Source organism: Mustela lutreola, chromosome 1, assembly GCF_030435805.1.
Source record: "Mustela lutreola isolate mMusLut2 chromosome 1, mMusLut2.pri, whole genome shotgun sequence".
Lineage (NCBI taxonomy): Eukaryota > Metazoa > Chordata > Mammalia > Carnivora > Mustelidae > Mustela > Mustela lutreola.
Genome location: NC_081290.1, coordinates 73,462,650 through 73,484,973, shown reverse-complemented (window position 1 = coordinate 73,484,973; position 22,324 = coordinate 73,462,650). Strand labels below are relative to the sequence as shown.

The window sequence follows — 22,324 nt, the reverse complement described above, 5'->3', positions numbered from 1 at the left end:
GCTGTTGTATAGAGAGAAAAAAAGGACAAAGGAAAGAGAAAGCGGGAAAGGAAAGGAAAGAGGAAAAAGGAATGGAAAGGAATAGAGAGGCGAGGAGAGGGGAGAGGAGGGGAGGGAGGAAAGTTAGGAGGAAGTGAAGGTGGACACATAATAATGAGTGGAATGCTAATTATTTGGTACACCCAATTCCAGCTGCGATGTACCTCTATGACCCTAAAGTACATGGCTTAACAAGTAACAAGGCAGCCAGTACAGGGGGACCATGAAGGTCCTCAAGTGACTAGAAATGCTGTTTCATCATGTGTCTTTACACAGAAACTTAAGTCTACATATGTCGCTTATCCAACAATATTGAAAAGGGGCTTTGGGATTCACAAAATGCAAGAGCTTTCTGGGTTTCTGCAACGAATAATATCTATTTTGTTTTTTATAGATTATCTACCCACATTGTAATAAAAGAAATTTGAGTAAGTTCTGTGGTCCCCCCTAGCTTTACTTCCTTTGAATAATAAATGCAAAATTCACACATTAGAAACTATATTTATATTAATTTTGGCCTCTTTTTTCTTACCAGAATAAAAATACAGGGAGATATAATTTTTAATTACTTATTTATAGTGCAGTTTTCTAAGACTGAAACCCAGCCATAAAAGCTATATGTATAAATACTGGAGACAAGAAATACATATTGGAAGAGAGCTGTTTCTGAAGAGGATCTTTAAGGAAATGTGAAGGACTGGACTGGCAAGTGTTTCCTTTTGTACTTCTATAATTCAAGTCCGTCTTTGGATTTGTTGAGTAAGATTACTGAGCCTGAATATATGGGTTTTTCTCCCAGATTCAGGTTCTCTCTGGCTTCTTACTTCTGACTCCTTCATGCTAAATTGACAAAATATATGGATACCATAGGTAAGCCATGTGGTGGGTTAAAGTGATCATTCCATGGTTTTTTTATAACAGCTGCCTGGGTTACCTTTCTCTTTGTTAGCAGTCATTTCCTGGATGTATTGATCTCAGAGAAGATAAACACCTCTAGCCATAAACATCTTTATAAAGGACAGACAGTCTATGTCGAGGATCTTGATATTAAAAATAAAATTGGTAAGCATTACATAATTGTAAACTGTTATTATATGGCAGGCATTGTATAAGGACTTTACATGGAAAATGTTATCTAGTCCTCATCTCCCTATGATGGGGACACCATCATTGGCTTTAGCTTCCAGATGGGCAGCTGAAACTTGGGTTAGTATTTAACAGGCTTACATTCACACAGGTAAGCATAAAGATAGGACTGGAGCCTAGGTAAACTGATATCAGAGTCCACACTTTTATTCCGAGCTCACAAGTAACAATAAGGAAGTAGCTCAAAAGACACACATGATCTCACTAGTATACCTAGTTCCTTCAAACTCCTAGTGGCCCTGCCTCTCTGCTAAGATACATGATTATCTTGGCTAGGATTTCAAGATACTTTGATCCTACATTTTATTTGTCATCCTCCTGAAGGACATGGTTATTGATTTTCAGTGCTTATATATTTCAATACCAAGTATACCTACCTAGGTATGGTAGAAAAGGGGTGGGTAGAGCCAGACTTCAGAATATTTAAGCAAAACCACTCCACATGCTGTATTTGAAATGCTGGCCCAGAACGGATCCTTCATTTTCTTTCATGTAATTCAATGATGCCAGGAAAATGGTATGGAAAAAGCAAGTACAGTGATATAGAATAGAACTGGCTTCTTTTTTTTTTTTAATAATGCAGCCACAAGTGTTCTTTTCTTTGCTTCTTCTAATTATTCCCGCCAGGCGTGAGAAGCAGGGTGGAGCTCTTTACTCACCTATACCCACAGTCAGTGAGGAAGGAAATGGTGCTCGGAGACGGTTAGGAATGGATCTGGGATGAGATTTCATATTTTAAAGAAAGTATTTTCGTTATAATATTTTGCCATTCAAGTGTATATTATATAGGGAAGAGTTTTAGGAGACCAGAACAAAAGATTGGATATCATTTTACATATCGAACATCCTTCAGTGCTTGCCAAAGCTCCATGGGCAGGGAAACTTGCTGGTGTTGCACGGGTGTGAGGTTCAGACTAGGCTAGAGGAGAGCACCTTATGTGAATGTATAAGATGTCCCAGCTACACTTCCCTGTGCCTGACATCTTTACCCAAATGGATAGGAGTTCGGATAAGCAAAAACTTTCCATCCTTATTAAACTGACAGAGTACTTTCGAGTACTTTCAACAAAGGGCAGATAAATGAGTATTTAGTAACTACCCACTCCTACCCCACTATCATTTCTCAAATGGCTGGTTAACATTTCACAAAACCTGAAATCCCCTTTTTTTCCTGTGACTTGATTCTAACAAGATCCTTCAGGTTTACACTTCTTCTACACTTGAACTAGAGATTGCAAACTACCACAAAACCTTTCTTCCCCTAAGAAATACAAGGAAGCAATCCAGGAAATTAAACTCTGTTTCCATACCTGACTAACCTTCCATCCTTCACAGGCAGAAAATCACTGATACTCACTTTCAGGAATACAGAATAGGACAGATTTGCCCCAGGTAAATTTCTCCTTCTCCATCTCCATATCCACCCTGTTGCTCCATTAAAGCTAAATTCTTCTTATAAAGGTCTCACTCTCCCAGTGAGGCCACTGACTTACATTACCTACCACTGGGTCATACCAATTCCTTGTTTTCCCTTTCAGTGCTTCTAATTTTAGAAATATATTTCCTCAGCATCTCAAGCTTGCAGACTTAGAGAACATCAAAATATATAAGCTAATGTTATAATAATGGCAAAAATGAAGAAAATGTTCAGGTTCATTCAAGATTTACTCAGGCTTTGTGAACTCTTCCATCACGAATCTCTACTACAAGAGTTTGGTAGACCACAACTTGCTTAGTTAGCCTCACCTATAATTGCATTAAAATTTTGCTTTGAACAGTTTCCATTTTCTCCTCCAAAATACAAATTTTCCCTTCAAAAAGTTAATAGCACTGGGATAAACAAAAAGAATCATCCAGACTCTTTCATGTAGTAGTATGTCGTGACTATCTGTCTCATTTGAAGTCCAAATTAGGTAATATTTGCAGACTTGTAAATGTTTACATAAAATCTACTGAAACTTTGCTAATTCTTTTATTTAAGTTGATAAATACATAAATACATTGTGCCTAAAATAGATATAGTTTTTAAAACTTCTATTGTAAATATACAAACCTCCCCAAAACATTATCTCTATCTTCTTTTCAAATATAATGATCACGGTATGATTCTGCCTCAGTGATTTGAGGGACAAGAATATAATGGTTATAATAATGACTGTTAGTCCAAGTGGGAGACCAGATTTATCAAGAACTTTATACAGATAAGGCATTTTGCAAAAGGCCTTAAAAATCTGACGTAATTTCATCTTTCTGCAGTCATCTAAGACAGATTATCTTTTCACAGATATTTTACCAATAAATAAAAGTAATGCTTAAGAAGTTTTAATATTTAGCTCCAAATCACAAAACTAAGAAACTGTCACAAATAAATTTCAATTCCAGCCTGTTTGCCTTCAAAGCCAAAGCTGTAACTACTATGCTAAGACAGTTCATCCTACAAAAGCTCATGGTATTAGATCCGAAGATTACATTGAACAAATTCTGTTTAATTTACCACCATTGTCCTACTGCCTGAGAAAACTGAAAATATGTAATCCTCCAGGTTTAACAAGTAGATTTTTCTGTTAAAGAAAAATTCTTCGACCTCTTCTCATAGAATCAGTCAGTCAACAAATATTTATTAAACACAAATACCACACACAGAGCCATGTGAAGGGCTAGAAATACAGCAGTGAAAGGGCCCTTGGTCTTATGGAACTGCCAATGGTGTTTTCTCACAAGAGTATCAATAGTTACCATTTTGCAATTTGTTCTTAAGAAATTGCAGGCATTACCCAAACCACTATACATATGCTGTCTTGGTTAATATCATTTAATCCTCACAAAACACCCTATGAAGACTCCGGTGGATTTACAGGTAAGAATACTGAGGTGTGGAATGGTTCAACGAATTGTCCCTGAGTCTCACATCCGTAGTGTATGTTAAGGGCATGATGAGCTAAGTTTGCCATTACCTCTCCAGAACTCAGAAATGTCTATCTCGAGTATTTTTCTTTGTCTTTCTTCAAAGATTTCACAGAATAATAGTGTTTGCATGTTTAGTGGATAAAGTAGCAAATCCAGAATGAGCCTAATTTCAAAAACATATGTATCTACACATAAGATATTTTTATATGTAATTAACTCTTTCCTGTAAACAAAACACTCACCTCTCTACTGGCAAATGCGCATTGTTCTCTTCATTGTTCTACTGAAACACTTTAGCCATGCATAACTGAAATTTTCTTCAAGAGTACCCAATTCAGTTATTCTTGTGTTGTTTACTATTTCCAGATAGTTCTTATTCAAAAATGACCATACTGATTCTTAAAACTGATTTAATTAGCACCTGGTCTTAATTTATTGTTTCCCATAATATTGAAAGGCGTGGCTTCATATCACTTATGTAATGTTATGTATTTTCCTCTTTTATTTCTTTCAAAAATTGCCTAATATTTGGGCACATTGATAAAAATGAATAAATTCCCAATCTGGAGACCTAATCTAAGAAGTGGTACTAATAATCACATATTAAAAGTAGAATTTTATCATGACCATCAATGGACAGCTAAAACTACAACACTGAGGGTGACAGTTTGCTAACACTATAAAATGCACAAATACAACATACACAACCTACACATGAACAGCACTCCAGGAAGATAAGGGAGTTATCATTCAACATATTATCAGTGAGGAAGGATAAATTTCTAATTCAAAAATCCATAAAATCGTTGGGTTTTCATCTTTAAATTTCTACAAATAAGGTGGTTTTTGTTTGACCATCTCAGAAGGTTACCCATCATATCTATTGATCCATTGCAAAACTAGCATGTAATGTAATACCAGGGATCACTCTGAATACTTATTTTTTTTCTTTATTTTCCAACATGAATTTGTCAAGGAACTGAAGCCAAAGGAGCAGGATGTGGAGAGCAGTCCCATCATGCAAAAAGTTTACAGAAACTTTGTCATTAATCACTTGTGCTTTTTTTTCTCCTTTCCTTATTTATATCAATGATACTCACTTATGCCCACAGCTGTAATGAGCTTGATTGCAAGTTCAGGAATTTCACATTGAATAAAAAAGGGTTCCAGAATGTAGCGTCCAAAGGCCAGAGAAATCACAGCAGTGGCTGCAGGGCTGGGAAAAAACAAACAAACAAACAAAAAAATAGGTTAACAAAGGAAAAAACAAATAGCATCCTCATTAAACTTTTTCTATCTTGAGGTAATGTTATTCAACATAAAGAACATGTTAAATATAAAATCCTGTAATTTTCCAAACTTCGTATTTGATTAGGTTGTCACAGACATTCCAAGTAAAATATGGCCTATAACATTGGTGGTTAGTTTAAACTTCTCAAATGCATGAAAGCAAGACTGGGTCCTATCAATTTTGTCCCTGCTTTCCTAGATCTGACTTTTTTTCCCCCTTAAAAATCTAGTTTATTATTTGAGATCCTGATGGAGCTGGGCTTTACAAGAAGCAGTCCTCTCAATAAGTCAACAACTAAACTCCAGCCGCAAGCACAAATGGGGTAAGGGTACAGTGCTAATGAATGGAGCATGGTCAGGAGAATGAATACAAAACCCAACTTCAGAAATTATTATTCATAAGTGCTCATTGAAAATATATGCTTTTGATCTTGACATTGTATTCTTCCTATTTTTTCCAGTACAAAAACTTGAAGAGCCAAGTGATTATTCTTAATTTCACAGAAATATTCAGATGCAAAGTATAAGTTAAAAAATAGAAATGCTGTTATGATTTTACACAACTGAATAAATACCCAGAGATAAGAAAATTAAATAAGTTCAGGTCTATAATAAAAGAGGTAACAAACCACTCTACTTTAATTCTTCAAATATTTCTAAGAGAAAATTGCATGTGCCTTTACATTCACTTCTATAAGAATGCATGCTCTTTAGATACACAGGCAAATTCATGGAATTATCTAATTTCTCATACCAATCTTCACTTTCAGCTTCTCTTCTCATAGTTACTCAGCACCCATGCTCAATCCCTAGATTGTCAGAAAAACCAACCACCATTATGTTCCAAGGTCAGCCTGCTTGTACTAGACAGCACCATATATTTTTTGATTTTCTTCTTTTCCTAAAGACCCTCTCCTCTTCAACCCTCAAAAGATGATTTTTCTTATTCTTCATCATTTGCAAATTTTTAATGTATAAATTAAAATCTGATCACATCATTTTAGTGCTTTCAAAACATGCTCAGGATATGCAAAATCCTTTAGTTACGGCTCCATCTGGTCTAAGCTTTCCCTTCCTCTTGGTTTGCTTCTTCCCACTAGAAGGAGCTGAATACTCTTTGCCAGGAGCCCCTGCGACTTATTGACAATTTTTTTATACCTCATATCTTTGTTCAATCTTTTTATGTTCAAGGAAGTTCCTTTAATCTTCCGATTGGGTGAGAGTTCCATGAGTACACCCTCTTACCGAGTCTCATGGTTTCCCTTTCATGGTCCTGATCACAGTAGCAACTTTATCCTCAGTATGTGATTCTTGATTGATAACTATTTCCCTCATGTGACCCTGAGCTAAATGAATTCCAGACTCTGTCCATCTTTTTTTTTTTTTTAAGCCTTTATTTATTTATTTGACAGAGAGAGACACTGTGGGAGAGGGATCACAAACAGGGGGAAGTGGGAGACTGAGAAGCAAGCTTCCAGCCAAGCAAGGAGCCCAACATGGGACTCGATCCCAGGACCCCAGGATCATGACCGGAGCTGAAGACAGATGCTTAACGACTGAGCCACCCAGGCGCCTCTAAGATTCTGTCCATTTTAATCACTGTTTTATTCCCAGTGTTTAGTACAGTATCTATCCTAAGTAGAAAACCAATAAATATTTAAATATGTGGTTAATGCTTAAGTTCAATCTAATGACCTCTGCTATGTACTGATGTATGATTTTTTTTTCTTGAAATCTATGTTCTACAGGTTATTCCTGGAAAGTCTGAATCATCATTTTAAGTATTTAGACACCATGGGTGCTGTCAACAGATGAGAAATATTAAAGTACCTAGGCATCTTGTCAATCCTCAAGACATTCATTATTCTGCTTATTTGGAAGACCAACCAAGCACTGTGAGTCCCTTATTACAAAGCAATAGATGAACCCTTCATAATAAGCTTCTAGAATATATCTAGGTTATTTCCTCTGTCAGTACACACACACACACACACACACACACACACACACACACACACACCAGAAGCAGATCTTTTGCAGTTAAACTAAGGTTTAATTATGTGCTACTTGGGAACAGGAATTGTGGTTCATTCCACTTTAAGATCTCTTTAACATACCACTAAGCAAACTCAGTAGCTGTTTAAGGAATGAATAAATAAGTGAATGAGCACTGTATCTGTACTACTGTGAACAGAGAGATTGTGTTCATTATGATGCTAAGCAATGAGCCAAAGCCATGCAACAAATACATAGCTGAAGAGGAATTCAAGTGCAGCTATATCAGGCGACAAAGCCCACCATCCTGATAGGCCAGTGCTCAGAATAAGTAGTGTCCTCATTTGAATACTGAGAATGTTGTATTCAAAATATTGAAACTTAAACTTTTGGTCAAAAAGAACTAAATTACTTGAAAATAATTTAATATTGCCACTCAAAAAGAATTTACTGTGATACTCAAGACACTGATTAAGAAGTATAATGGTTTCAAAAAGTGTGAGAGTTGGTTTTATGTACTTCAAATGCCTGCAGTTCTGATGGGAGAAACAGAACATAGACACCTGGAAATACTAAGTAAGAATACAAGATATGCTGAATGTCAAAGAAGGAGACACTGCATTTTTTCAGAAGAATTAAGAGAGAAAAGAAATATAAACTACGGTGAACAGGAAATGACCTGTGGAAAAGACAGGATTTAAGTTAGCCTTTGAAGAGTAGTATTCAAATAAATCAAAAAAGAGCTGAAGGTATATATCCCTGGCAAACCCCAGATTTTAGAAAAGGACAAAAATACTTCTATATCATTATTCCATTATAATGAGTTTAAAATAATGCTGAATTGTCTAAAATGAGAACAGACTTATAGGAGTAAATACTATTCTAAGCTCTTTGTTAGAAAAGAGATACCTACGACTATAAAAATTATGCTTAGTGTCAAATCGATACTTATTAGCTCCGCATTTGCCCCTTCTGCCCCAAGTGTTAGGATAAAAGCTCACAGGAGCTCTCAGCTGCATATGTCTGATAAGTTTACAGTAAGAGCAAGTTTCTCCAGCTATTTCTGTTAAACTCTGCAATCAGAATGTCCAAGTCACATTTTATGGTAGCATTCAGCCTTAAGAAACTATGATACTCTACACTTCTCAGATGACATCAAAGATTTCCCACAAAGGTAAAAGAAATTTGCTATTCAGAGTGACTTAGCACTATTTGGTTTGAATTTAAGCCAAGATAATTAGAAAGAAGAATGTATCTTACAACAATAAAATTTTTTTTCGCAACTATAGTTCACTGATTTGCCTAACATGAGGAAGTGAGTCACTCAAGCTTTGTTTTGTTTTGTTTTTTATAAAGTAGTAAACTCAGTGACACATTAAGTTGTTAGGCACAGAAGTTTCCTGGTCACGATACAGTGAAGTTAAAGAACGATGTAATCTACAAGAAGAAAACTATTAGCATAGCATTCAATTTTGTCTGGCCAGCCAAAAGGTATGATTTATCAAGTCAGATTTTCATGCTTCATATCCTTTCAGGTCAACATATTTTCTAGAAATGTCAGAGAATAATTGAACATTAAAGAAAATTAGTTACCTTAAAAGTCTGGCATGGTTCGAGAACTACTGCCAGTGACAAAACTGCATAAACACAATAATTGACAGAGGTATTTCATACACATTTCAAACCCTGAAACAGACATGTCTACAACATAGTCACATGACATGCAGATTCCTAATCAGTTAAAAATAATTAAGATGATTTAGAAAGGGTATAATAAATGGATTTACTTTTCCTTAATTTTTTTTTCTTATTTATGCTCTTACCGTATTATGAGCAGTTCTACCCAGACTCGTACAAAAGCTGGTAATGGGCCAAAGACCTCCAGGATGTATGTATAATGACCACCAGATTTCTTTATACTTGTTCCCAACTCAGCATAGGACAAGGCTCCTGTGAAATGTACATAATAAAAAGGTATAAAGTTAAAATAGTACCAAGTCATCCAGTAGTAGAATTTATATATTAATGTTTATGTTATATGAGATGTTGTGACATCATTTGGTCTGAATGAGATCCTTATTTCAAAAGAAGAAATAGTCATTTGATTGTTAGAAGCCACCAAAATCTTTTTGTATCTTCCTCATATTTGGGATCGAGTTCATTGTATTCAAACAGTATAATTTTGTTTGCAATGGTAAAGATAAACTTCTAAAATAGTACCATATTATTAAGAATTTTTAATCTCAAATCTGAGGAAAAGAGAAGATAGATGCCAGTAACACTAACCTATTTTTAAAGTAACTCACACCAAGACAAGGAAGTGTCTCAAATTGACCTCATTATATTAAGAATCCTTTTAATGATATTTCTGTTGCACATCAAAATTAACAAGATTAATTTGTTCTTCATAAAAATATAGACTCTAGGCCTTGCAAGACCTCACTTAATTTGTAGGATATGGTTCATCAACAAAATGAATTTTGACTCCCATATTCTATTTCTAGAAAAGGTTTTATTGGACTTTTTTGAAGTGCACACTTCTGGGTTGTTGAAATAACATACTGCTTAAAAGAGATGCTATAACTTACGTATATTAGGTAAAATTAATTATAAACAGCTAGCAATTTCAGCATTTATCAATACAATTTACATGGACCTGAGCAAGTTACATAGCCTCCCCAAAACTATATTTCTTCCTTGGTAAAAGGAAAATCTCGGTTCTCACCTCATAAGAGAGTTGTGTGTATATATGTGATAATGGGCTCCAAAGACAGTACCGGGCCTGATACATTGAGGACACCTCATGAAATATACTTATTAATTTGAGTAACTAACTATCAAGAAAATGAAAAATACATCTTGATACTATGTAAAAAATTCTCTTCATATTGCAAAGTACTCAAATGTAGCAAAATTTTTGGCTGAGCTACTTCAGAGTCTGAAAGTGTGGGAAATTATTATTGATCAGAAAAGCTTTAGGCAGAACTGTCCAAAAGGAGCAAAATTTGGATATTCAGTGGAATCTTACTATCATTTATCCTATTCTTGAACTTAGCTCTGTATCAGAATCACCTGTAAGTAAATTTTTATTTAAATACACATAAGGAATAAGGCCCCACACCTATTCTCTACCAAGTGAGTCCATATCTCCAATAGAGGGATCCAGAGAAATCTATTATTTTAAAATTTGTACAGATGATTTTAAAGGTAACTAATCTACAGTTTGATATTGAGGATCACTAATATAGCTTGTTTATTTGTAACTACCTGCAATTTACTCTGTTAGTAGCCATGTTGGTAGTCTGTACAAAAAAAGCTTCCAATACAAAATGTTATTGGGAAGTCTTAAGTACCTCAAAATTTATTGCCAGAGAATCAATACCTAACCTGTGTATGCTTTGCTGAAACTCCAGGATAGTTGCCCTAGGTTTAAATAGAGTTCTGGAGGAATGAGATTTTCATTGAAAAGTCTCAAGCTCCATAACCATTTTACCCAGATGAAAAAAGTGCAGAACAGGATGTAAAGATCCATGTACTGTCCCTGGCTTTAAAAAAATTGTAAACCAAATACACAGATTCTTTACTATTAGTCCCAGAGTTCTAGAGTTTTAAGAAAAAGATTTGTTTTCCTTACAGTTTACTTTGCTTCCTGTTAGAAAGGCACTCCTGTCAAAAATTCCTAGGAATTTAAATGACAAAATGTAAATACAGATAAGTAGATTAATCCAGGAGCATGCGCCCTGTGATTAGTAACCAAAGAATATCAGCTCAAGTGTCACCAAGCGAGTCCTTTTAACTTTTTTTTTCCCCTGAGCATCTGCTTGAGTTGGTATACTTACACAGAACCATATTTTCATAGCATAATAGCATTTTAACTAGTTCAGTCCTCAGACCAATCCATTTTATTATACCTGAATAACTTTATTTTGTACACACATCCAATCACAGAGTAGGAGCTGCATGTATAGAAGTATGAAAAGTCCAGGAAATTGGTTATGTTTTTTCCTATTAGACATCGATTTATTCTCAATTTACCAAGTATTTGTAGACAATTAAAGGTTAAAGGTGCACAAAGTCATTTAAAAAGCACAAGAGTTAGGTTTCTGTTTGTCTATTGATGGGCATGCTAGACCCACACAGAATACCACAAACTTTCTAAAAACTGAAAAACAATTCTTCTACAGATCTTTCTATACTAAGGCTCTGTTTTGACAAGTTTTCCTTGAAATACTTTCTTCCTAACAATGGATATTTAGGTTCTCTAGATGAACACCCAAAGTAACAATTAAAACATGACAAGGCCTTAAGAATGGAAGGATGGGTACACATAGGACCAAGAGATAGGACTCAGCCCTAGAGTTAGGGCAAATCTTTGGGTTAATACCTTTACAGAGTAGAGCCTTTTAGAATTAAAACACACTAGTTGCCACAAAAGAGCAAATATATCTTAGACATTTACTGCACAGTGTAAGCAAAACTTAAATATTTTTGACCGTCCACCAGTTTTTGTCACCTCTATAACTACCTCAGGTAGGTTTCTAGTAATTTGCCGACCCCATAAAAGAGATTTATTATTTGCTATTAACATCAATCAATAAAAGAGATCTAGATTTGGAAGCAAAATTGATCATCATACTTCTAGTAGTAGTTCTATTCAGACTGACTTGGCAGACAGGTAGACAGGTGAACAGGTTATCCATGTCCCGGAAGACCCAGTGAACTATAAATGAAGGAAACAGAGCACAGCAAGCTAACACCCAATTCCAATTTTACTCTTCATACTTTAAAAGTTTACAAGTGTTAGGGAGAGATGAAAGATTGAAAAAAAATTGAAATATGCTCAGACCCTTGCAATATTCCCACCTATCACAGGAATCAAGTTGTGTGCCAACACACACTATATCATGGCAAGGACTGTTGAGAAAACATTAGGAACTGACAAGCACGCGAGGTTAAAAAGTTAAAAAGACTGCACCCCATCCCCCCTGGTTTGTTTTGGCAATAAAAACACGATAACACTTCTGCTGAATGCTCAGTTCTGTGTCTAAATAGGCCACGCTGGGTTTCACTTCACAGGTGTTTCATTTAGCGTGCCGGCTTCCAAGACGCCTCAAACATACGTAAGGAAGCATACTGCCTGGTAGATTTTACTGGGTCATCAGTTCGCATTCGTTCTCACCGCCACGGGGAAGTCAGAAACAGTCTGTCTTAGTCAGGAAAAGGGACTCCGGGCTGCAGGAAGGAAGGTGGTGGAATTCAGGGTCCTGCCAACAGTGAACACTGTGTTTGGGCAGTTCGCACACTTAAACAAAAATCAGAAAGTTTGACGTAGTCTGTGCCATTCATCCACTCCTTAAAAATGACTCTTTGCTTTCTCAGAAAGTAAACTGCCCAGCACCACAGTCATACCCCCCCGGAGAAGAAGCTGCACTCACCAAATAGTGACAGGACCCCACAGACTGTCCAGATAATCAGAGACATGCCCACGCTGCCCGTGTTCTGGAGCACGCCCTTGGGAGAGATGAAGATTCCTGCTCCAATGATGGTGCCAATGATGATGGAGATGCCCCTCAGCAAAGTGATTTTCTTCTTCAGCACCACTTTCTCCTCCCCAGGGAGCTCCTTGCCACCCAAGGAAGGCAGCTTCCCATTAACATTCCCCTGCAGGTAACCTCCACTGGAGATGGTGGACACGACAGGCTTTCTGACCATTGTAGTGACACACAGGAAAAATGAAATGGAGGAAAAAAAAATAAAAATAAAAACCCCAAACTTTCAACTTTGTGTCTCTTGGTGGGACTGACCAAACCTCTTCCTCTCTGCTTTCAGACTGTCTCTTTCAGCGCTATTGTATTCACAGGTAGGAACTCAAAGGTGTATTTTCTCCTTCACAGCTATCTAATTACTCCTCAGAAAACACCTGTGTGTTCATGGTGCTCCCGCTCCTCCACCACCTCAGACTACCTCTGCTGCTGCGGCTGCTGCTACCGCCCTATGATTACAGACCAGCTCAGCTTCCTCAGGGGCTGGTATTTAAGCTCCTGCCTGTCACACCAACTTATTCCAGCTTAATGATGATGCAAATTCTCCAGGTTTGCATCAGCCACATGAGAAGGCTCCAGCATTACTCAGCTCTTTAAAAAAAAAAAAAAAAAAAAAAAACAACAAAAAAAAAAAAACAGCATGTTGCTCAACTGACCTAAGCTTTTCAGAGAACAAAGCACACACTTTAAAGGGATCTTAACCAATCCAGAAGTAGTAAATTCGGAACAGACCTTCTCAGAGATTTAAAGCAACTCCTAGTGAGGGACAAAAGCTCTTCATGCGAAAAGAAAATGAAAAATGAAACAGGAAATGATCACTGCTTTGTGAGGAGTTTCTTTTTTAACTTACGGGTGAAACATATCACATGCAACTACTTTGATAATAGAACACAACCCAAAGCTGCATTGTTTGTGACAAAAAGTTTTTAGATTTCATAACATTTCCTGCTGAGGTTTTTTTTTTTTTTTTTGGTGGGGAGAGGGTATCTGAGTAATACAGTCAAATCTAGTTTTTACGAAGCTAGGATGATTCTGCATAGCTGCTGTCGTGCACAGAGCAGTTGTGAGACTTACTCAACATTAAAAAGATAAAAATGATTTCTTGCTACCTGTAATAAATGTATATTTAAAACCACCACCTGAGTGTAAGAGATTTAAAAATCATAGTGACTCCAGAAAATAGCCATTTTCTGATTCTCCTAAACTCTAGGTGATCCCCAAAACTAAGTCAAAGATACACATTCTTCATTTGCATGTTGTTTCATTGAATTTCCAAAAAAATCAATTTCAAAATTAAGCAATGATTACAATGACATAAAACTATGCATATGGCAAAAACCTGAAAAGGAACACATAGAATAATAGTTTTGGAAAATGTGATATGTATGATTTTTTTTTCTAAAGTGTATAAACTTTGTTATATCATGATTATAAATTTAAAATGAATTGGAAGTGTAAGTTAATGTTAAAATGTGCTGTTAAAATTCTTAAAACAGTAAGAAAGACAAAACATTTTAAACCCCACTAACTTTCCTAATTTAGTGTCCATAAAACAAACACCAAAAAAAAAAAAAAAAAAAAAAATTCCTAGATTCCTTTTGGCTGTGGTTATACACGGTTTCGGATTCAGTGAGAATTTAACATTATCATTACCCTGAAGCTACATTTACAAACACCATTAAATACACTTCTAAATGTCTGAACAGGAATAACAAACAAAAAGTGTGAGAGAGAGGTGGAGATGAGGTGAGTGGGAAGTTCAGGAGGGTGCAGGAAAGAAACAGCCACTAGGAAAGTTAGCACAGAGAAGGTCAGAATCATTTCTGTTATTTTGGCACCTGAGAAAATTCTACCACCTCCAAGCTCTTCCATCCAAATAATTGAGCCTTTATCACTTCCTTTGTATATTATCACACCTAAATCCTGTCTAATTTGCTTTGGGTGTTTCAAGTCAGGGTTTTTATACAGCCAAAATAAAAAGTTTTTCCCAGCTGTTACACTTTTCATAAAGTAAAAATGGGTAGTTTCCCTCATTCAATCTGTGGACACTTCTATAAAAAAGGAAGCTAAGGGAAGATTCTTCTTCACTTCTCCTCTCCCTACCTGTCTTTCCCCTCACACAAGTGAGGAGTGAGCTTTCTGTTTCCCCCAAAAAGAGAACTGATTAGTGCTGAAGAAATATAAGTTAAAATTAGAACACTAGAAATCCCAGGGAATAACTTTTTATCTTTACCTCACACAGAATGACACTTTGATTTTAAATTTTGTGCTAAATGACTGAACTAATAAATTGAGACTACAACCCCACTCAGACAGGAAGTCAGGTAAATTCTAAAAGAAGAAAAAAATGTTCTTTTAATATCAAATAACTTTGTCCTCTTTTGTAGTATTATGAAAAACTTGAAGTTTGACTAATGACCAAAAAGACTGTACTATCATATAAGAGAGCCATATTCAAAAATTTTGCAAAGCTGCAGATAATCACCAAAGACACAACATACCTCTTCCAACCACCCACATATTTGCAGAAATTTCAGGTTCTAAGGAAAATGTTGAGTAAACATCAACATTAACGAACTCTTCTAATCTACAGTCTTAAACTTTGTAAACTAAGAATTTATAGTCTTCAAATACGTGTGTATCATAAAAATGACTCCTAAGCCAGTACATTTATATTCCTCCTAATTCAGGCTTCATTTTAAGCATTCCTGTCAAATTAGTGCTATTCACAAATATTTAGCTAGTGCTTTCTATGCACAATGGATACCCCCAGCTCTCTAAAAGTATCTTAGGAAAAAAACAAATGTGATATACTGTGGTTGGTTCCCTTTTCTGGTAATAATTTCTGTCTCATGATTATAAATATGTGCATGTAGGGACGCCTGGGTGGCTCAGTTGTTTAAGTGGTTGCCTTTGGCTCAGGCCATGATCCCAGCATCCAGGGAGTCCCACATTGGACTCCTTGCTCAGCAGGGAGCCTGCTTCTCCCTCTGCCTCTGCCTACCACTCTGTCTGCCCGTGCTCGCTCTCTCTCTCTAACAAATAAATTAAAATTAAGAAAAAAAATCTCAAAAAAATAAAAATAAATATGTGCATGTAATGATGTGGCCAAAAGTAATCCTCTTCCTGGCTGCCAGGTATAAATGTAACCTGAGCCAGGACATTACTAAACAGAATGAGATTTATCTTTCCTCAACCAGTGAAAGTGACTCAGAACAAATGGTGACCATGTGCCCTGCCATGTTGAGTAAGTCCTCATGAAACGAAAGAGAGTATGCAGAGATGAGAGACACTTTTAAAGTCCTGAATCATCAAGGCCTGATTTCATTCCAAAGGGACCCAGGTTGGCTCGAGGTCCTGAAGATTCTCCTTCAATTCTAGAAGCTACATAGTTTCCTTGTTAGATATGCTACTTCACACCACACACACAAAACAGTGACATGGGTGGTAGAGCTAAAGGTAAATGACGTATCATTAAAGCTTATCAAATGGGTTGATTTATGATGCTCATTAGCACATGGGATTATTAGCACATGGGATCATCAGCAACTGAAGCATGGCTAGGCCAACTGGGATGTACTATACATGTAAAATAGTCACTAGAATTTGAAATTTTATTTTTAGAGAAAGAAAAAACTTCAGTTGATAATTGTATCATTCATATTAATTTCACCTGTTCCTATTTTTTTAAAGAGGCTACTTAAAATCAAAATTATACATGTGGTACATGGGGCACCTGAGTGGCTCAGTCTGTTAAACGTCCAACTCTTGATTGTACCTCTGGTCACAGTCTCAGAGTTATGAAATCGAGCCCCATGTTGGGCTCTACAGTAGGCATGGAGTCCGCTTAATATTTCTCTCTCTCCCTCTGCCCCTCCCACCCCATGCCCTCTCTCTCTTTCCCTCTCTCAAATAAATAGATAGATAAAATTATATATGTTGTACAAATATCTGGCTCCCATTATATCTCTAATAGACAGTGCTGATCTAAAAAAAACATAAAATGTGTTCTCAACAGGTATAAGAAGGGATTTCTTAAAAGGGACATACAAAGTACTAATCACAAAAACAAAATATATTGTAATATATTAAAATTAAGAATTTCAGTTCATCAAAAGACATGATTGAGAGATTGTAAAAGTGAACCATAAAATAAGAGAGAGTATTTCCAACTGGCAAAGATCTCATATCCAGAATAAATAATAAATTCCTATAAATCAATAGGAATAAGATGGGCAACCTAATAGAAAATCCGCAAAAAATCTGAACAAACACTTGATAAATGGCCAATGAATTTTTTTTTAAAAACTGCAAAACCAAATTAGTCATTAGGGGAATTAAAACTAAAACTACAATGTGGTATTAATTCCCATGATCATAGCGGCCCACATGAGAAAGATGACAACACCTGGAACAGTAAGAGTGTGGCACAACTAGTAAAACCTACTAAAGTTAAATGTACACATATGCTTTGACTAATAAATTCCATTTCTAGGAATATAAACCAAAAAATGCAGGACATTCACATGCCAAAAGATATGGATGAAAAATATTCATAGTAGCTTTATTTATAATGCCAAATAATAAAAATAACACAAATGTATTGTATTTTTTCAGTGAAATACAACAAGACAATAAAAAAGGAACAACAGCTATGTACAATAATATGGATAACTCTCACATAATATTAGACAACGTATACAAAATAAAATACTATATAATTTAATTAACATATAAAAAAACAAGCAAATGACTCTATAGGGTAAAAACTCTGATAGTTGTCTTTGGAGATAACTGGATTCTAGTGATTGGAACGACACAAAGGCAGTTCCAGGGTCCTAGTAATGTACTATTCAACAACTTTGGTAGTAATTACAGTAGTCTTTCAACTTTGTGATAATTCACTGGGCTGTACACTTGCATTTTTGTACTTTATTGTATCTATGTCAAAATTCGATTTAAAAAAATTAGCATTTCAGTTGAAAATTTATAATAGCCTCTCAAAAGCAGATGAAGCAGATTAATTAAGCAAAACATGAGAAAAATCTGAAGAATATAATTAATAAGCTTAGGATAGTAGCTCTATAGAAAACTTCCTATCCACCAAATAGAAAACACAGATTATTTTAAAGTGTATATAAAGCTTTCACAGAGGAAACTGTGTAGATCTATGATAAAAGGAAACTCTAATACATTCCAAAGAATTAACACCAACACTACATTCTTATCACAATGCAACAAAATTAAAAATAACAACTGTTAAAAAATTTACATTAATTTATAGTAATTTAATTTAATTTTAATTTTAATTTAATTTAAAAATATATTATCAATTTATCTTTACATTGAAGAAGAAACATGAGAAAAATATACAAATTACTTAAAAATAAATAAGAAAGTATATGTTCAAATTTGTGAGACTCAGTAAAAAATAAAGAAAGAAAAACATTCAAAGCTATAAGTTACTAATCAAAAAATAAGAAACACTTAAGCACTGTTGGGAGGAGTGCAAATTTGTGCAAACACTGTGGGAAACAATATGGAGGTTCCTCTAAAAATTAAAAATAGAATTACCAAAGGATCTAGTAATTCAACTACTGATTACTTGCTGAAAGAATATGAAAACACTAATTCAAAAAGATATATGCTCCTCTATGTTTACTGCATCATTATTTCCAATAGCCAAATTATGGAAGCAGCCAAAATGTCTATGGATAAAGAAGAGATATATTAATATACAAGTTTATATATATATATATATATATATATATATATATGAGACATATATACATATATATAATAGAATATTATTCAGCCATAAAAAAGAATGGTATTATGCCATTTGTACAACATGGATAGATCTAGAGGGTATAATGCTAAGTGAAATAAATCCCCCAAGAAATACAAATACTCCATGATTTCATTCATATGCAGGATTTAAGAAATAAAACAAATGAACAAAATTTAAAAAAAAAAAGATTAACTAAAAATAAGACTCCTAATTATAGAGAACAAACTGTTGATTACCAGAGGGGAAGTGGAAGGGCAGATAGGTGAAATAGATGCAGAGATTAAAAGTATACTTATCAGGATGAGCACTGGGTAATGTTTAGATCGCTATGTTGCATACCTGCAACTAATGCAACACTGTTTGTTAACTATGCTGGAATTATTTTTTTAATTTAAAAAATTAAAAATGGGAAAAATTTAGATCAAATAAGCCGAATATCCAACACAGAATTTGGGAGAAAAAGACTATATTTAAAGAAGAAAAGAAAGATAATTCAAGGAATCAAGAAATTAAGAATGAAAAGATGAAAGAAACTATTCCCACAAGCAAACTTTAATTATTTGTAAAGACCAATATAGATAAAAGTCTGACAAAAGTAAACAAAGAAAAATTAGGAAGTTAATTATATCTGGAATGAAAAAGAGAAAATACCGTGGAGAGCTAGACAGTTTTTAAATAACAAAGGGTTATAATGAACAACTATATGGCAAATAATACGAAAACCTAGTGTAAATGGACATATTCTGGAAAACAAATATTAGAATTTGAAATGGCACTGAAATAGAAACATTGAATAAATAAGAAAAATTGAATAACAATTTAAAGTGATAATCAAAGATAAGCTTGACTCAAAAAAACCAAACAACAACAACAAATAAAAGTTAGGCCCTATTTGTTTTACATGAAAACCTACCAAATTTTCATGAACTAAATAATTCCTTTCTTAGAGAAGTTATTTAAGAGACTTAAAATTCTTACTGTAGGAACAGACCAGGACCTTATCTGAAATTGTATCTTTATTTTATGTATCCTCCCTGACCTGCTTTCTGTATGTTCTTACATACAGTACTCATTAAAACATTCTTTAGTAGATCACTTGTATGTGATTCTTCATCTCACAGTATTTGTCTGGAGAATCTGATCTAAGATGGTTGATACTGAAAGTAGTCTAGAATCCGAACTCTAGGAAAGAGATTTGTAGTTTACTCGCTCACCTGTCAAATAGCAGTAAGGACCCCAACATTAGAGGCAAGTAGAATACTTACATCAACTGTCAGGCTATTGTATTGCAATTGCTAAGACTTTCCCCTGAGGTGAACTGGGATAAAACACAGTTGGAAAGGGATGCACTGCCTTGCACAAACTCTTTGGTATTTGGGAACAGTAGAAACATTCCCTTAATGTTAGGAATAAGACAAATTTACTGTCACTGTTATCATTTAATATCTATTTGGTACTAGCCACCTCAATTAGATAAGAAAAAGAACTTAGGCATTAAAAAATGAAAAATAAAGGCAAAAATTCTCATTATTTTTTAATTACCTGGAAAAAATAAGACATTTAACAACAGCAATGAAAAATTACTACCATAATCAAAGTATTATAAGGTAATGAATAAAATTAAATGAACAGAAAAGCAGTAAATTTCATACATTGTATATATGTGTGTTTATATATAAAAACAATTATATGAAATAATGAAAGCACTTATGTCATTTAAAATAACAATGATGTGGGGCGCCTGGGTGGCTCAGTGGGTTAAGCTGCTGCCTTCGGCTCAGGTCATGATCTCAGAGTCCTGGGATCGAGTCCCGCATCGGGCTCTCTGCTCATCGGAGAGCCTGCTTCCCTCTCTGTCTCTCTGCCTGCCTCTCCATCTACTTGTGATTTCTCTCTGTCAAATAAATAAATAAAATCTTTAAAAAATAAAATAAAATAAAATAAAATAAAATAACAATGATGAATTTAAAACTAAAATGAAATTAACAGGAAATTGGTAAAGCATATACTTAAAAAACCAGCTTGAGCAAATGAAAAGGTATGTTATGCTCTTGGATTGGAAGACTAATATATAGCTGCCAATTTTTATAATTAATTTGAAAGTAGAATACAATCCAACTGAAAATGCCAAATATTTAACTAGAAAAAGTGATTGTGCAGTTATATGAGAATGCTGTCTCTTAATCCTGAAAAATAAGAGCATTGAGGGAATTCTAGACTATCAAGATGTATTATAACTCTTTAGTAGTTAAAACTCTGAGACATCAGTATTTTTAAAAACAGAGTTATAGAATAGAATACAAAACCCAGGAATTGACCTAAATACATTCAGAATTTTATCAAGTGATGAAAGAAGAATCAGTCCTACATATCTTACAACAGAAATAAAATCCTAATAGATCCAGGGTGTCAATGTAAAAAGGAAATTACACAAGTCCTATAACAAAACATAGTAGAATTCCTGTAAAATCTAAGAGTGGAGAAAGTTTATCTAAATGACACAAAATCCAGAAGCCATTAAAAAAATCATAATATTAGGAGAATACAAATTTTAAAATCCATGTTGCAAAAAAACATAGTAAAAAATGAAAATGGATAATATTATATATTATATTATTATATATTATATTGTTACAGCCAAAGATCTAGTCTCTTTAAATTTAACAACTTTATACAAATCAATAGGAAAAAAGATACCAAAACTAATAGAAAATTAGCAAAGAATATTAATAAATTCTTCACAGAAAAGAAAATACAAATGCTTTCATACATATGAAAAGACACTCAAGCTTACTCATATTGAGAGAAATGCAATTCCATAAATCAAGGATGTGCTTAATAATAAGTAGAGCTGGTCAAGAAGAGAAGCTTTCTTGAAGCAGCTCTTATTGTTCAAACTTGGAATAATTTGAGCATCATGAAAGATAATGATTGCAAAGAAAAATAATTTTTAAAATAATTTTTAAATCATTTTAAAAAATGATTAAGTGTAGTTTTCCTAGGAGAGAAAGAGGGAAGGGAGAGAAGGGAAAAAAAGGAAATTTGTTCTTTAAAGAATCACAGCTAATATACGTGAAAGGAGTGAAGAATTAGAAAATCAGTTATTTTGCAATTCATTGCAATAATTGATTCATATAACAATCACTATGAGTGCAAAAACCACCAGGTGAAACCTTGTTGAAAGAATATTTACATAAGTCTGAATTATCTCTCCAAAAAATATTTATAATTTTCAAAGAAGGAAACAGACCTTTTACAACACAGAGATATGACTGTCACTACCTTAATTAAGTGTTCAAAGTAAATACCATCAATAGGGCCTATAGATGTAATCAATACTGATAATCCAATATTACCTATGTAGAATTCTTGCCCAAAATATTTAACTTGAATTCAATGATGGGGGAAAAATTAGAGACATCCATAATCAGAGAACATTTATTTAACAAGTAGCCTATGATTTTTTTAAAAAAATTCAAGGTGATACAAGACAAGGGAGGTGGGGAACTATTCTATATTAGAAGAAATTAAGGAGATATTACAACCTAAGGCAGTCTGTGAAACTTGACTGATTCTCAGATTTTTTAAAAAGGATATACTAAATATATTTGCA

At 34.4% G+C, this 22,324-nt stretch overlaps 1 protein-coding gene across 2 annotated transcripts in view; it reads right to left on the bottom strand.

Annotated features, from left to right (window-relative positions):
* The window catches only part of SLC7A11 (solute carrier family 7 member 11), a 77,409-nt gene extending 63,964 nt beyond the window's left edge, over positions 1 to 13,445 (bottom strand). For both annotated transcript variants that reach the window (XM_059168662.1, XM_059168664.1), the window contains exons 1-3: positions 12,813 to 13,445; positions 9,201 to 9,327; positions 5,193 to 5,308 (exon numbers count right to left, since the gene is read on the bottom strand). In XM_059168662.1, coding sequence (XP_059024645.1) covers positions 5,193 to 5,308; positions 9,201 to 9,327; positions 12,813 to 13,089 — 520 coding nt within the window. In that variant the 5' untranslated portion in view covers positions 13,090 to 13,445. The remainder of the gene's footprint in view (positions 1 to 5,192; positions 5,309 to 9,200; positions 9,328 to 12,812) is intronic.
* Positions 13,446 to 22,324: the final 8,879 nt, after the last annotated feature.